Here is a 14,044-nt window from a genome sequence, read left to right as displayed (position 1 = left end):
CTTAATATGCGATAATCTGTCAACTTAATCGAGGAAATATCGTGTTTCGACTGCCACTAATCTTGTCCACCGGGAGGGCGGGAGCCTCCAGTAAACTTCAGTCTAATTAGGATAGCCTAAACTTCATTTCTGTGAGAGAGACACTGAGTCTCTCTTCAGCTGCGATACCGAGATATTCGTGATTTTAGCGGCTGTCCGTTTCGAACAAGTGTCGCTCGGAAAGGACTGGAGTTGCTTGAATAGCACTACTATCAAGCAAACAGCCGTTTATGCTGCTACAGCCAGGAATTTGTTGACTTACTATCGCTTTGAAGTATGATTCGGAAACTGGTGAACAGGTTGAAAACAAGTGTTTATTCAGCAAGTTGTCCCATGGTACTTTGAGTGAGTTATTCATCTATTACTTCTCATGCGGTCTTTCACTCTACGCAACACTAACAAACCACCCCTTTTCGCCCTTCTCCTCCACCCATCCCAACTTCAAAATCTCATCCCCAACTGCACCCCTCAACCTTTCCGCAGTTGCCGGACTATCTAGCACCAATCTCCCCCGCACTCCATTCTCCCTACTCGCATCCCGAACTGCCTCTCTCAACGCAAAAAACACACTTGCTCCCAGAAAGACAGGTGGCTCGCCTACCCCCTTACTACTTTGGACACTCCTTATCCCCTTCCATCCTCCTTCTACCCCCTTCAAAAACTTAACGTTAAAGACCTGCGGTATATCCCCGAAGCCCGGGATCTTGTAAGTGCTAGGCCCACGCGTAGCCAGTTCCCCAGACCTCAACCAAAGAGTCTCTTCCATAGTAAAGAGACCGAGACCCTGGATAAACGCCCCTTCGATCTGGCCATAGTCAATCCCAGGGTTGATAGAGCGGCCGATATCCATTTTGATATCGGTGCGAAGCACGGTATGCGACCCGGTTAGGACGTCGAGTTCGATTTCAGAGCATGCCACGCCTTGCGTGAAGTAGTAGTACATCGGCTTCACCCTCTCCGTATCGTATTCTCCCCAGACATAGCCGATGCGCGGCATTTTCCAGAAGCCTGTCGCAGCGAGATTGACGCGGGCGAGGTAGGCAGCGTGAGCAAGTGTTTTTATTGGGGCGGAGGCGCCAAATTGCGCGCGGAAGGGGGCGAGGCGGGTGTTTAGTTGGGTGCAGGCGTCTAGGATGGCCATGCCGTTTAGGTCGCTGCCGGAGGAGGCTGCGGTGGGAGAAGCGTTGGGGATTTGGTGGGTGGAGGTGTCTTGGGTGTAAATTGCGGAGAGGGGAACGGAAAGGGCTTGGGCGCAGATTTGGGCCATTTTGGTGTAGAGGCCTGACTGTGTTAGTTTGGTTTGGGGTGCTGAGGGAGAGCCTTACCTTGACCCATTTCAGTACCGCCGTGATGGAGTAGAATACTTCCGTCTGCGAAGATCTTGACGCTGGCGCCTGCTTGGTTGAGATGAAGTGCCGTTGCGAAACTTAACCCAAATTTCGTTGGGAGCATTGCGATTCCCCGTTTCCTCCATTTATGCGTCTTGTTAAATTCTGCGACTGCCGCTTTTCGTTCTTCATACTTGCACTCTTCTTTTATCTCCTTGAAAAGTTGGGGGATGTGCCAATCCTCGTCTACTTCTTGGAGGAAAGGAGTACGGTCACCTTGTTTGTAGAGGTTCATCACACGAAGATCGTCGATAGACATGTTGAGTTCTTCAGCAACTGCCGTCATGTAACTTTCTGCGATGAACATGGCCTGTGGCCCACCGAAACCTCTGAACGCGGTGTTGCTATGCGTATTTGTTTTACAAACATGACCGCGGACGAAGACATTTGGGATCTCGTAACAGTTGTCGACATGAGTACAACATCGGTCCATAACGGCTCCAGACATATCATAGGAATATCCCGCATTATTATATATGTCTGCATCGAGCGCTACTAGTTTCCCATCATTCATAACACCAACTTTCCAACGTGCTTGGAAAGGATGGCGTTGGCCCGTCGTCATCATATCTTCCTCTCGACTCAACATAATACGAACAGGTCTCTTCTCTTTCTTAGCAGCAATCGCGCAGATAGATGCGATAGGCACGCTTCTCGATTCCTTACCACCAAAAGCACCGCCCATCCGCTTTACTCTCGCGTTGATTCGGTTACTGGGGACGCCCGTGACTTGGCTTACGAATTCCTGAGTCTCCATGGTATTCTGTGTAGATGACCAGACTTCCATATGTCCATCTTCCATATGAGGTATTACCAGTGCAGCGTTGGTCTCGAGGTAGAAATGTTCCTGTCCCCCCATTCTTGTGACGCCTGTGACGATTTTATCGCATTTGGCAAATGCATCTTCAATTGATCCGTCGATCGCAATACCTTTCTTCAGCATACGCCCGTGTTGACAAAAGCTCTTAGCTTCAATCGCTTCGTCGATCGTGAGAATGAATGGAAGTTCTTCATACGTGATCTTCACTAATTTTGCTGCCTGTTGCGCTTGCAATGCCGTCTCAGCATATACCATACCAATAGTCTGACCATGCGACTCTACAAGCCCATCCGCAAAAAAAGGTTCATCCTTTCTAACGGACCCCCACAAATTCTGTTCGGCTGAGATACTGTGCACATCTACATAACCAAGAGCTAGTCCCGGTCCAATAGCTGGTGTCCAGTCAGCCTCAAATCTGGCGTGAGCCTTTGCAGAGAGTACCAGTGCACCGAAGAGCTCTCGATCTTGGCGTGGCATATCGTCTAGATATTCCGCCTCCCCGGTATTTTGTTTCAAAGCACTCAAATGAGGTACTTGTTTACCCACAACTCGTTGCTCATATGGATTATGATCATCTCGACCCCCAGAAGAGATACCCCGATGGATTTCGGATATCAGGTCTTCGTCGACAGTTCCTAGATTTAGCTCTTTCACGACTTCATGCCAAAATCGGAAGAAGAATGAAAGTGCGAGTGTTTTTCGATAGGTGGCCATTCCGCCAGGTACGCTGAAGGGAAGATTAAAATCTTGACGGAGGGCATGTAATCCTGCGTCTAAAGTCCTCGGGTCATACCATTTCAGACCTCCTAATGCCAGCTTCGTCTTCTCCGCTTGGACGGTAAGAGGAGCCATACCTCCATAAGCGAGGCAGATATCCTCAACTTTGCCATCACCATCTAAACGCACCCGAAACGCCGCTGTAACAATTGCAATATCATCGTCTTTCCGTTTCGCCTGTTTATAAGCTTTAACAACTTCGGCCACATCATTCGGAGGAATTGGGATGCGAATCTTGGTGATGATGGCATCAGATGGTAAATTCGTTTTTCGATATGAAACGAAGAACTTCTCAATAGGCAGCGCAACTTCTCCTCCATTGATACTCTCGATCACAATCTTAGCGCCAGCCGCAAGTAATACTGGATTCATGTCCGATATAGGTGATGCCGTCACGAGATTGCCAGCGAGAGAAGCGGTATTGCGAATTTGACGGCCTGCGAAATACCGTAACTGCTTTCTGCAGGCTTCTAAAACAAAAGCTCGCTTCCCAAGTCTTGGGTATAAAAGTTCGCAAGCATATCCTAGTTCTGTTAGGTTAGTATTGGCGCCTATCACAAGCTCTGACATCGCATTAATCTCTTCATCTGTTTGTGGGATAATCATTTCTGCGAGCTCTGGGATCTCGGAAATGTAAACGCAGATCGCATATGGTGCATTCTTGAACTTGACTTCGATTTGCACCTCGCTTGCGCCGCCGACAAGCTTAATCGTAGGATCTAGATTCTTGAGCTTGAGGAGCTGATTAATCGTGGTAGGTCGAAGCCAGATCTTTTTGGATGTTCCATAACATATTGGTTTGTGATCGAATTTTCGCAGTAATGGTGGGTAGATGAGCTCAGTTGAAGGTACGTACGGTATGAATTTTATCTTCAAGTCGTGCTCTTCGATCGTAGGAGGTGGTGCTTCTAAATTTGTTTCGGTTTTCGCCCCTTCCCCTTCTTTTCCGTCCGGTGGATCTCTGGCTCTAGATTTAATTGGCATTCCGAATTCTGCAACGCTAATTTCTGTCTCTTCAAACGTTGGACTACTCGCTGAGGATGCTCCATCAGATGCGGATTCTCTAGAGCTTGAAGTATTTTCTGATATATCTCTAGATTGTGATCTGGACTTATCCCTGCAGCAACCTCCTGCTCTGCCACACGAATTCGTTGGTTGATTGAGAATGTCTTTGGGAATGCAATCTGATCGATATGGAACATCACTTCCATCCTGAGCGACAGCCATTTCAAGAGTTCTGTCAGCATGACTCTCATCTACCTTACCATTCAGATCTTCTATTATGAAGGTTTTGGCGGCTGTTAAGATAGGCTTGTAACCAGTACATCTACATAGATTGCCATCCAAGTGTCCTTCAAGCTCGACGTCGCTAGCTGAGAGCTTGAATACCTTTGAAATGGGATCATATGAACTTCTGATAAGTGCATAGAGTGACATCACGATGCCTGGTGTACAGAATCCACATCTAATGATCGTTAGAATCATACATTACTGAATGTCGAAATCTTTTCGACTTCATCTCAATTGGACATAAACGTTGAGATAATCGAGGAGTGTATACTAAAATCAAATATTGAAAGAGCGCTAGAACGCTTACTGTGACCCATGCATTTTGGCAATTCTTTCTTGAAGTGGATGCGGATTTTCGACATTGCCAAGCCCCTCGATTGTAATCAAATGTTTGCCAACAACTGACTTCAACGTTAAAACAAATTACCCTTGATGGGAGGGCTGAAATACCTCCTACTAATGGAAACAAACAAGCATTTACAGCCATATGTTTCAGTTTCCCTTTCTGCTTCGTGTCTAACGTTTGGAGGACCACGGTACAAGCACCACATCCTCCCTCACCACAGCCCAATTTCGTTCCTTTTGTCCCATGTTGTGATCTGATGAAATCGAGAAGAGTCCAGTCTGGATTCGGATTCGGCAATTCCACTTTTGTGCCATTCATATAAAAATGCAAAGTCGACTCGGTGAATTCAGATTCAATAAGTGATTGAAGCTTCTCAAAAGCAACAGGAACCTCCGGTTTGCTGGTGGTGAAGGGTAAAGCCATGGCCGTGAAAGACACAGAGTTATTGTACGATCATTTCAAGGTCGTAAAAAAATTGATGAGCTGCCACACGAAAAGTAATCTATCATGTGGTGGTCCTATGCTTGAGGCAAGGGGGGTGGATCTACAAACAACCTTGTCTAGTGAGCAGCACGTCGCCGGGCATCAAGAGTGGAGGAGGGGCATGCGAGGCGCCACTAACCTCCCCCCATTCATTCCCTCATCTGCATCCCCACCAGAAAATTGGCTCTCGTCGCACCAGTGTAATCGAGCAATTGCGTTGAACGCTAAACTTGAGATTTCGCATGCAAGGAATCAATTTGACCCTCTTATCCAAAGCAAGAGCTTTGGAGATACTCCACCCTGTTCTGGCAACGGTACGGGACGCGGCCGGGCTGGTGTCATTCTCAAGACACCCTAACGGCAACTGACATGGCTTCAAAGTAAAGCTTACTGTATCGTTGGCCACGAGGCACTTATCAATTCAAGAAACTCTGTTTTTGATACTCACGCCCTTCAATTGATGCCCGGTGAATGCAAGAAACCAGATCCTCTTGACACATACGAAGCGAATCAAGGAGCCAACACATTCGGAATTCTCAGCAATGTCTCCAAGTGCTGCCAATGATTCTACTGGAAGTGGGGTTGACCCGGTAGTAAACGGCGTTAGTGAGATCGAAAATGTGATAATCGTGGGAGCTGGCCCTGCTGGTTTGATGCTGGCGCAAGTAGCTTGCCATCTTCATACTGTTACTATAATCTGATTTTGATCAAGGTCCAACTTAGCGCGATACGGCATACAACCATTAATAATCGATGATAGACATGACAAGACCACGACTGGCAGAGCAGATGGTCTCCAGCCAAAGACAATCGAGACGTTCAAGCAATTGGGAATAGCCGAGTCACTGTTGAAGAAAGGGGTTAAAATTTATGATATTTGTTTTTGGGTATGTTGTTTTAGGATGAGATGTTGAATAAGCATCACTCATTAAGTGCAGAACTCAGACGCACAAACACCACTTCATCGTACTCGTCGAGAAATTCATTATCCGCCTGAAGTCGATTTGAAAGATCCCTTCGTTTTGTTAGTACACCAGGGTATGATTGAAGATGTATTCCTCGAAGATCTTCGCGAAAGAAGTGTTGACGTCTCGAGGGGTACTCCATTCGTTCGGTACTCATTTAATGACGACTTGAAGCTGCCACTCAACGTAGTCTGTCAAGATACCAAATTTGGTGTGGAGAAAACGTTGCGTTCAAAATATCTAGTTGGTTGTGACGGGGCGAGATCCATGGTCAGAGCGAGTATTCCTGGTGCTGAAATGATAGGAGATAGTACGAGAGCTCCTTGGGGTGTGCTTGATGGTATGTATACCTGAATCTTTTCGTCATATTTACAATATTCTAAAAGCTGCGTCAGGTGTCATTGAAACAGATTTCCCGGATCTGTGGAGTAAAGTTGTTATCCACTCTGAAGAGAAAGGAACGATTCTTTGTATTCCCAGAGAGCGAAATATGACTCGCTTATACATCGAATTGAATCCACGAATGCATGACGTTCTGTCGTCAGAAGCTTCAAGCCAAGAGTTTGTTATGCAACGAGCTAAAGAGATTATCGCTCCGTTCAAGTTATCGTGGAAGAGTGTTGGTAAGTCCGATCATCTCAAGATGGGTTTGGATTTTAAACAGACTGATCTCGTTATTACAGAATGGTTTACTGTGTACAAGGTTGGCCAAAGGGTCTCAAATCGATTCAGAGATGAAAGTGGAAGGATATTTATTGCAGGAGATGTTAGTCTATCATGGCCTGTCCTTCATCAAAACTTTTATACTGAAGATTCTCACAGGCAGCTCACACACATTCCCCAAAAGCAGCACAAGGCATGAACGTAAGCATGCACGACTCATTCAACCTCGCATGGAAATTAAATCTCACAATTCGTGATCTCGCCCTCCCCTCATTACTAGAAACCTACACCTACGAACGAAGGAAAATCGCAGAGGACCTTATCAACTTCGACTTCGAACATGCCAACGCCTTCGCAGAAGGCGATTCAAACGCTCTAGCTGCCAACTTCGCCGCTAACGTTGCTTTTATCTCAGGCATTGGAGCAAAATACGCGCCCAATGTCCTCAACAGCGGGATTTCAAATGAGACCGGATGTCTTCAACCGGGATCGCTGTTATTGCCAACGAGAGTTACGCGATATATCGACGCCAATCCTGTGGATCTCCAACTTGACATTCCACTGCTTGGCCAGTTCCGGATTTTCTTCTTCACTTCGAATCCGCACTTCTCCAAGGACTTTCTTTCTACCATATCCTCGCATCTGACTTCAACGAATTCTGTTCTGGGCCGATCATCAGTTGCGGCTGCCAAGTCGTATGACCTGCTCAACACCCATTTCTCCAAATCCGATGAATTCGCACAGCCACAGCGATACACAGCTGTGAGCAAGATATTCACACCCGTTCTTGTGACAGAGATGAGGAAGGAAGAGATCGAAATCGCGGATTTGCCGCTAATGTTCAGACGAAGTTGTTGGACCTTTTACATGGACGATCGTCCGGGAGTGAAGCAGAGCTGCACTGAGAAGTGGGTAGGGGGTGTTAATGAAAATGAAGTTGTGATGGTGAATGTTAGACCAGATGGATATGTTGGGTTTATTAATAGGTGGGATAATAGTCAGGGTGATCGAGCGTGCGAGGCGCTAGATGTGTATTATGGAGGGTTCTTGAGGGGATGATCGGGGAGATCAAGTATTTTTTTTTTCGGCGAGAAGGCTGAAATGGAAAATCCCAACTTTATGGCTCAAAAACCCATTCATAAAGGAGAAAACTTCTATCTTCTGAGAAGCAATATGCTGCTCGGCAGGTTTGTGGTGAACAGATTTAGCGAGCGACCCCCTATCCCGCAGCATTTTCAGTGGCTGTATGTACCAATAGTATTCTGTACAGTGACCTGGTAAGTTAATATCTTTACTTTGTAAACTCATGTTGAGGGCAAGTTTATGATAGACAGTACAACATTCAATAAATTCCTCAACGCTCGAAATTCTCAACCTACCCAGTCACACAGAAGCTTCTAATCTAAACCCGTACTCTGTCATAGCGCTCACAGAAACCGAAAACTCATCTAAATATTCTAAGCACAGCTTTGAGAGCCAAGCTCCTCGCTCCCCAGAGCGCTGGCCCGCCACAAAGTCAACAACAACACTTAAGGTTGCCCCAACCTCATCACCTCCTCAAAAACCCGACAAACACCCAAAACCTTCTCCTCCTCGAACCTCCTCCCCACGATCTGCAATCCAACAGGATGGCCATCCATCGTCTCAGCATCATAAAGCCCCCAATTAAACGCATCTATCTCATTTCTCGGTTCATACCCCACCTCAGGACTCGCATCCAAGTCTTTAGATATCACACCAACTGGAAACGCAAGCGCAGTATAGTCAAGCAGATTCCAGACTTTCGTGTATCCCACCCATCTAATCAAAGATTAGCCGCGCCACGAAAAGGTGTTGACTTGAACATACCTGCAAGCACGATGCGGAACAGCAGCATGCGGCATCGTCGGCGTCAACAACACATCTACCACCCTGCCCGATTTCGGACCGCGAATCGCATTCCATTTATCTAGATACGCTTTCTGGATGGCGAGCTTGCGTTTGTTCAGCTGCCAGTATTCGTACACTGAAATCGCCTCGCCGCGGTTCACGAGCGCTTCAACATGCGGAATAAACGGTTCGCCGCCGGATTCAATCGCATCGCGAATGTCTTGTCCGCCGTCTGCCGTGTAGAATCCGTCCTGTGGCGTGTTAGGTAGAGGAGTTGTGTGGGCTGAAAGAAGAGCTTACCATGATATCAATAGATTCTTTGTGGAGGGAAGGCTCCCAGTTTACGAGTTCGTGGCCTGCGGCTTCTAGTTTTGCAGCAAGTTCTTTCAGAGCTCGTTCGATAGGTGGATGGGCGCGGACGACTCCGTCGTCGAGCATGATGCCTATAACGAGTGGGCGGTTTTGCACTGAGAGATACTCATCTTCGCGCCATGGAATCGGAACGACTCGAGGATCTAACATCCATGGTTGGGCGGTAAGTACCGCTTTTGTGACGGTAGTCATGGAGGAGAGACTTCGCGTCATGGGTCCGATAGCTGAAGGTACGTGTTCCTGACCTTCTGTGGAAACGGGAACGCCTTGGTAGGGCAGACGTGCGCTCTACACATTATATTCGAACCGGGTTTGGGGATTTACGGCGGTTTAGATGGACTTACACTAGGCTTCAACCCATATACTCCACAAATGGAACTCGGAATCCGAATCGACCCCCCAATATCCGTTCCCCAACCCACCAGCGACCCATGTTCAGCCAGAAGCGCTCCCTCACCCCCTGTGGACCCGCCAGGCGTGAAAGCTGGGTTCTTTGGATTAACCGTGAGTCCCCAGAGAGGATTCTCAGTTTCACACCACTAAACACCTCGTCAAATGCTACCCATATAATTAAAGCGGGAGGGGGAGAAACCATGATACTCTGCGGCAAATTCGTCTTCGCTATAACGATAGCGCCTAAATCCTGTAAAATCTTAACGATTACAGCATCGTCATCTGCGGGCTGGAATGCTCTTCCTATGTAACCTAACGTGGTATCCAGACCTTTGATATTGAACTGGTCTTTCACTGTGACTGGGACACCGTGAAGTGGTCCGACGAGTGCATGGTTAGTTTTGAAGTATGTATCGAGGGAGCGTGCTTTTCCGAGGGCTGCGTCGAAATTGATTTCGGTTAGACAGTTCGTCTGGGGAGATGTTAGGAAGTTAACGCGGTGTGGGAGGGGTGGGGTACGGTTTTGTGGACTTGGGTTGCGCTTTGGAATTTGTTAGCGAATGTTGCGAAATGCTAGGGAGGTGTATACCGATGTATATACTCTCGAGTGACTGTCTCAGCACTGGTCTCACCTGTCGCAAGCAGGTGTATGAGTTTGTCGATATCATCGATATGGGTAAGCGAAGATGAGAGCGTTTTGTCAGCGTAGGGAGATAGCTCTGTGGCTTGTAAAGCACGTTTACGTTCAACGACATTTCTCCATGAGGGAGGCATATTTCCAGATCTTGTTCTAATAAGCGTGATTGTGCCAAAGTCTTGTGTTGTTGGGATATTGTTGTTGGAGAAGTGTAGGTGATGAGATATTAGCGAGGGTGGGGGTCTCGCGGAGGACAAAATAAATGGCAGTCGAAACACAATATTTCCTTACTTAATTTAGCGAAATATCGTACATTTAGTGGATTAATTTAAAACATTATCACTATTCCGTGAATTAATTTTTAATAAATGAGACTTTTTAAACTCTATTTAAAGTCGACTTATTGTTCAGTCTAAGGTTACCGAGTAGCTAACTGACACTTATTTTGTCCTCCGCGAGGGGGTGTAAGCGGCACTACCGAGTTATTTGACGAGATGACAAATACTTTGTGGAGAAAACAGTGGCTTTCAATGGTTTGATAATTTTGAGGTGTGGAAAAATTGTCGTATTTGGGTTAATGTCTGAACGATAATTCTTTTTTAGCGTACTTTAGGGTTTTGCGATTCATTCATCGACTCCGATGATTTCCATAGGGTTAAATATTACACTCATTCATCTGAGCAAGTTGGCATTAACATCAAAGACTCCTTTTCCCTACTCAGTATTCCTACCCGAGAAACGACAAGTATCCTGAATGAAATCCCCCAAGCTTCTACATCCACCTCAAAACCCAATCCCTCTTCCACGCCCCTCCCACCGTCGAATTCCCCAAATTCTTCACATCCAGAACTTGACTCGTCTCATTATACACCCATCCACCATACAACATCGCCCCATTAAACGTAACATTACTCACCGCGTTCTTCACGCCCAAAATAGTAACATTAGCGAGCGGATTCGTATCGTTATACGTTCCTCTTGCAGAAGCGTAGAGGGCGGAGTTGGTGATAGAGAACTAGATACGTTAGTTCTACATACGGAGAGAATTAGAGCGGGAGACTTACATCTACAAAAAGCGTCGAATTCTGAACGATGCTTTCGCCATCATCAACATACAACTGGCCACTCGCCGTCCCCTCAAGACTCGTCGCTGCGATCAAACCCCAAGGATTCTTGCGACTCGCCGTAGTAGTATACCCCGGTTCTTGAGTCGGTAGAATACTTCCTCCGCGGATATAAACCGGAATATGCCCCAACGGCGCCTCGATCGTGATATTCTCACCTGGTCCAGCCTGGATTGCAGTTTGGTTATACCAATCATACCAGACCTCGCCCTTGCCGACACCAGGGAAGACACCACCAACAGAAGAAGCGCCTTGTTCGAGTACGGGTGTGATCATGAGGCTGTCGCCGAGGAGGAATTGGCGGTCTGCGGAAGCGAGGGTTGGGTCATTTGGAAACTCCCAGGAGAGCGCGCGCATGACGGTAGAGCCTGAGGTGTGGGCTTGGTAGAAGAGGGTGTACATGTATGGGAGGAGGAGATAGCGGATGTTCATAGCTGTCTTTGATGCTTCGGCGACGGAAGCCCAGCGATATGGTTCTTGGGGGATGGCGCTGAGGACGTTGTGGTTACGGTAGAAGGGGAAGAAGGCGCTGAGTTGCATCCATCTATTGCAAAGCTCCTCGTCAGAGTTTCCGTTGAAGCCGCAGGTGTCTACGCCGAACATGGGAATGCCGAAGAGTGCAAAGGATAAAGCTTGTGGGATGGAAAAGAACATGTAAGCCCAGAGAGACGCGTTGTCACCTCCCCAATGTCCAGCCCATTTTCCGGATCCTACGAAAGTGGAGCGTCCGATGATGAACGGACGCTTTTCTGGGTATACTTGGAGCAATCCATGATATGTCGCATTCAGAATTTGGTGTCCGAAAAGATTATGGTAATCGTATTCCTGAGTACCGCCATGATGGGTTGCATTTGGACTGACGGCATGTACATCAAGAGCGCCTTGAACATTGTTGATGACATACGGAGGATATTCAATAGCGCGAACTCCTGGCGTCGGGATAGTTCGGACATAAGGAGTAGTAGTGGCAGTTGTCGATATAGGCTGGTCTACACCTCCCGCGGATGATGCTGAGGTTGATACAGCTGCCGCGGCGGAAGACGAAGCTGCTGCCGATGCTGACGAGACCGACGAAAATTCTGTAGCGTTGGTAACATTAAACCCCTCTGGGTAACCGTACACGATGTTCCCAGGCTCACCGGGAAGGCCGAATGGTGGATGGACAGGGTTGAGAGTGAGATTTCCACTACCACAAGAGCCAACGCAGAAAGAAGACACCTCGCTCATGTCAATCCAGATGCCATCGAATTGAATCTCTTTGAAGTACTCTGCAATCTCGTTTGCCCACCAGGTCAATGCACCTGTACCATTGAGAACGGCTCCGATAAAATCCGGGAAGACTGTTAAGTGTTAGCAATTGCGACTTGAGGTAAGAAACGGGGAGTTACCTGTATAACCAGGCCACACCGAACCAATGTACAGACTTCCGTCTGGATTCAGCATGAAAGAATTCGTCTCATTACCCCGTTGGAATGGTGGGTATGCATCACTGGCATTCTCAGGATTTGGTATGTAAACCGCAGAGTCAACGATGGGTATATAATGTTGATTATTTGTGTGAAGCTTGGTGAGGAAATCTCTTCCTTCAGCGTATGGAAAGGTATTTTGGTCGTTCTCAAAATCTCGGTATTGATTCATGTAGTCGATATCAGTCCTGAATATGCGTAAGTAATAGTTTCAACAAACGAATTGCAATTTGGTTTGCACATACCAAATGTTCTCAAGTGGAATACCAAAAGCAGCAAACTCATCCACAACCTCCTGAAGTTGAGTCCAATTGGCGTATCCCCAACGGCATTGATGGAAACCAAAAGTGAAATATTGCTGCATCGCTGGTAATCCAGTAGCGGTCATTTGATAAGACTTGGTCACTTCCTTCTGAGTTGGACCAGCATAGAAGAAGAGGTCAATGCTACCACCCAAGGTCCTCCACGTGATGTTGTCAGATCTCATCAATGCTTCCTGACCGTGAGCATTGCGGAGGTAAACTCCATGGGAGTATGATACGTATTCGGCACTAGAGTTGGTTGCATTCGCGGCATAAGTGAGATTCCCAGTTGTCTCGTCGACTTCATAATATCTAGTGTCAAGATAAAACGGATGATCGCCGTAGATATTGTAATCAATTGGATCTCCAACATCTGCTGCCCAGAAAGTTCGGGTCAAGTTGTTCCCCATTCGAAAGCCATGGATGACCTCACCCATACCATATAGATTATAGTTCTCTGGAAGCGAGCTAGCGAATTCGATGAATTGGTTTTCGAACACTAGTTTAGTGCCTTGAGTAGAGAAAATAACATCTCCTGTTGATTGACGGATGACTGAAAATCCAAAAGTCGGGTCATTGCTCCAGACAAAATCCAAGTCGTTCTGGGCTGCTGTCTCTTCGGCATCCGCATCTAACTTGGGCGCAGGAACCAACTGCTCCGGAAGTACGAACCAAGAGCTGTTGGTTGCATCAACGAAACTTGGTGTGATTTGGACATGAAGTCGATCGGCGGATTGGTACTCGACTGTAAGGTTGAGATAGTTGACGTCAGTTCCGTAGGTGTTGCACGCCTTGCCAGCGAGAGCGAGTGAAGCGGTAAATCCGTATGGATTTCTCATGACATTGGAAGCAATATATCCGGGGCATACATCCTGAACGTTGACAGCTTCCGAGTCGAGAATATTGGGTAGTAACAACACAGATGCGTCTGCATCGGCGGGGACAGTGAAAATGGGACGGTAACTTGTGGTGGCATTTGGTGTATTTGATGTGGTATTTTGAGCATGTGTAGTTGCCAAAAGAGCAGACAACAGGCCACCAAAGGCCAAAGCTATTCTACCCGCCATTCTGTGTCGATGGCAGAGATAAAAGCAGAAAGCAAGAAAAGAG

The 14,044-nt window shown here is 47.1% G+C and overlaps 4 protein-coding genes across 4 annotated transcripts; 1 reads left to right on the top strand and 3 right to left on the bottom strand.

Annotated features, from left to right (window-relative positions):
- Positions 1–424: 424 nt before the first annotated feature.
- GLAREA_08868 (Molybdenum cofactor-binding protein) lies at positions 425–5,083 on the bottom strand (the record flags this gene model as incomplete). The annotated part of the gene is made up of 4 exons (XM_008077829.1): positions 425–1,320; positions 1,365–4,489; positions 4,622–4,715; positions 4,765–5,083. 4 exons carry the CDS (start codon positions 5,081–5,083, stop codon positions 425–427), a joined length of 4,434 nt encoding a protein of 1,477 aa, XP_008076020.1.
- Positions 5,084–5,685: 602 nt separating this feature from the next.
- Positions 5,686–7,830, top strand: GLAREA_08867 (FAD/NAD(P)-binding protein; the record flags this gene model as incomplete). Its single annotated transcript, XM_008077828.1, has 6 exons — positions 5,686–5,791; positions 5,867–6,030; positions 6,082–6,448; positions 6,504–6,731; positions 6,792–6,874; positions 6,931–7,830. 6 exons carry the CDS (start codon positions 5,686–5,688, stop codon positions 7,828–7,830), a joined length of 1,848 nt encoding a protein of 615 aa, XP_008076019.1.
- A 470-nt stretch (positions 7,831–8,300) lies between these two features.
- Positions 8,301–10,179, bottom strand: GLAREA_08866 (Amidase signature (AS) enzyme; the record flags this gene model as incomplete). The annotated part of the gene is made up of 7 exons (XM_008077827.1): positions 8,301–8,571; positions 8,620–8,891; positions 8,941–9,300; positions 9,357–9,496; positions 9,550–9,877; positions 9,925–9,946; positions 9,995–10,179. 7 exons carry the CDS (start codon positions 10,177–10,179, stop codon positions 8,301–8,303), a joined length of 1,578 nt encoding a protein of 525 aa, XP_008076018.1.
- A 635-nt stretch (positions 10,180–10,814) lies between these two features.
- Positions 10,815–14,001, bottom strand: GLAREA_08865 ((Trans)glycosidase; the record flags this gene model as incomplete). The annotated part of the gene is made up of 4 exons (XM_008077826.1): positions 10,815–11,057; positions 11,107–12,506; positions 12,555–12,820; positions 12,878–14,001. 4 exons carry the CDS (start codon positions 13,999–14,001, stop codon positions 10,815–10,817), a joined length of 3,033 nt encoding a protein of 1,010 aa, XP_008076017.1.
- Positions 14,002–14,044: the final 43 nt, after the last annotated feature.

This window comes from Glarea lozoyensis (assembly GCF_000409485.1).
Source record: "Glarea lozoyensis ATCC 20868 chromosome Unknown GLAREA1, whole genome shotgun sequence".
Taxonomy (NCBI): Eukaryota; Fungi; Ascomycota; class Leotiomycetes; order Helotiales; family Helotiaceae; genus Glarea; species Glarea lozoyensis.
This window is presented reverse-complemented; position numbering and strand designations above follow the sequence as displayed.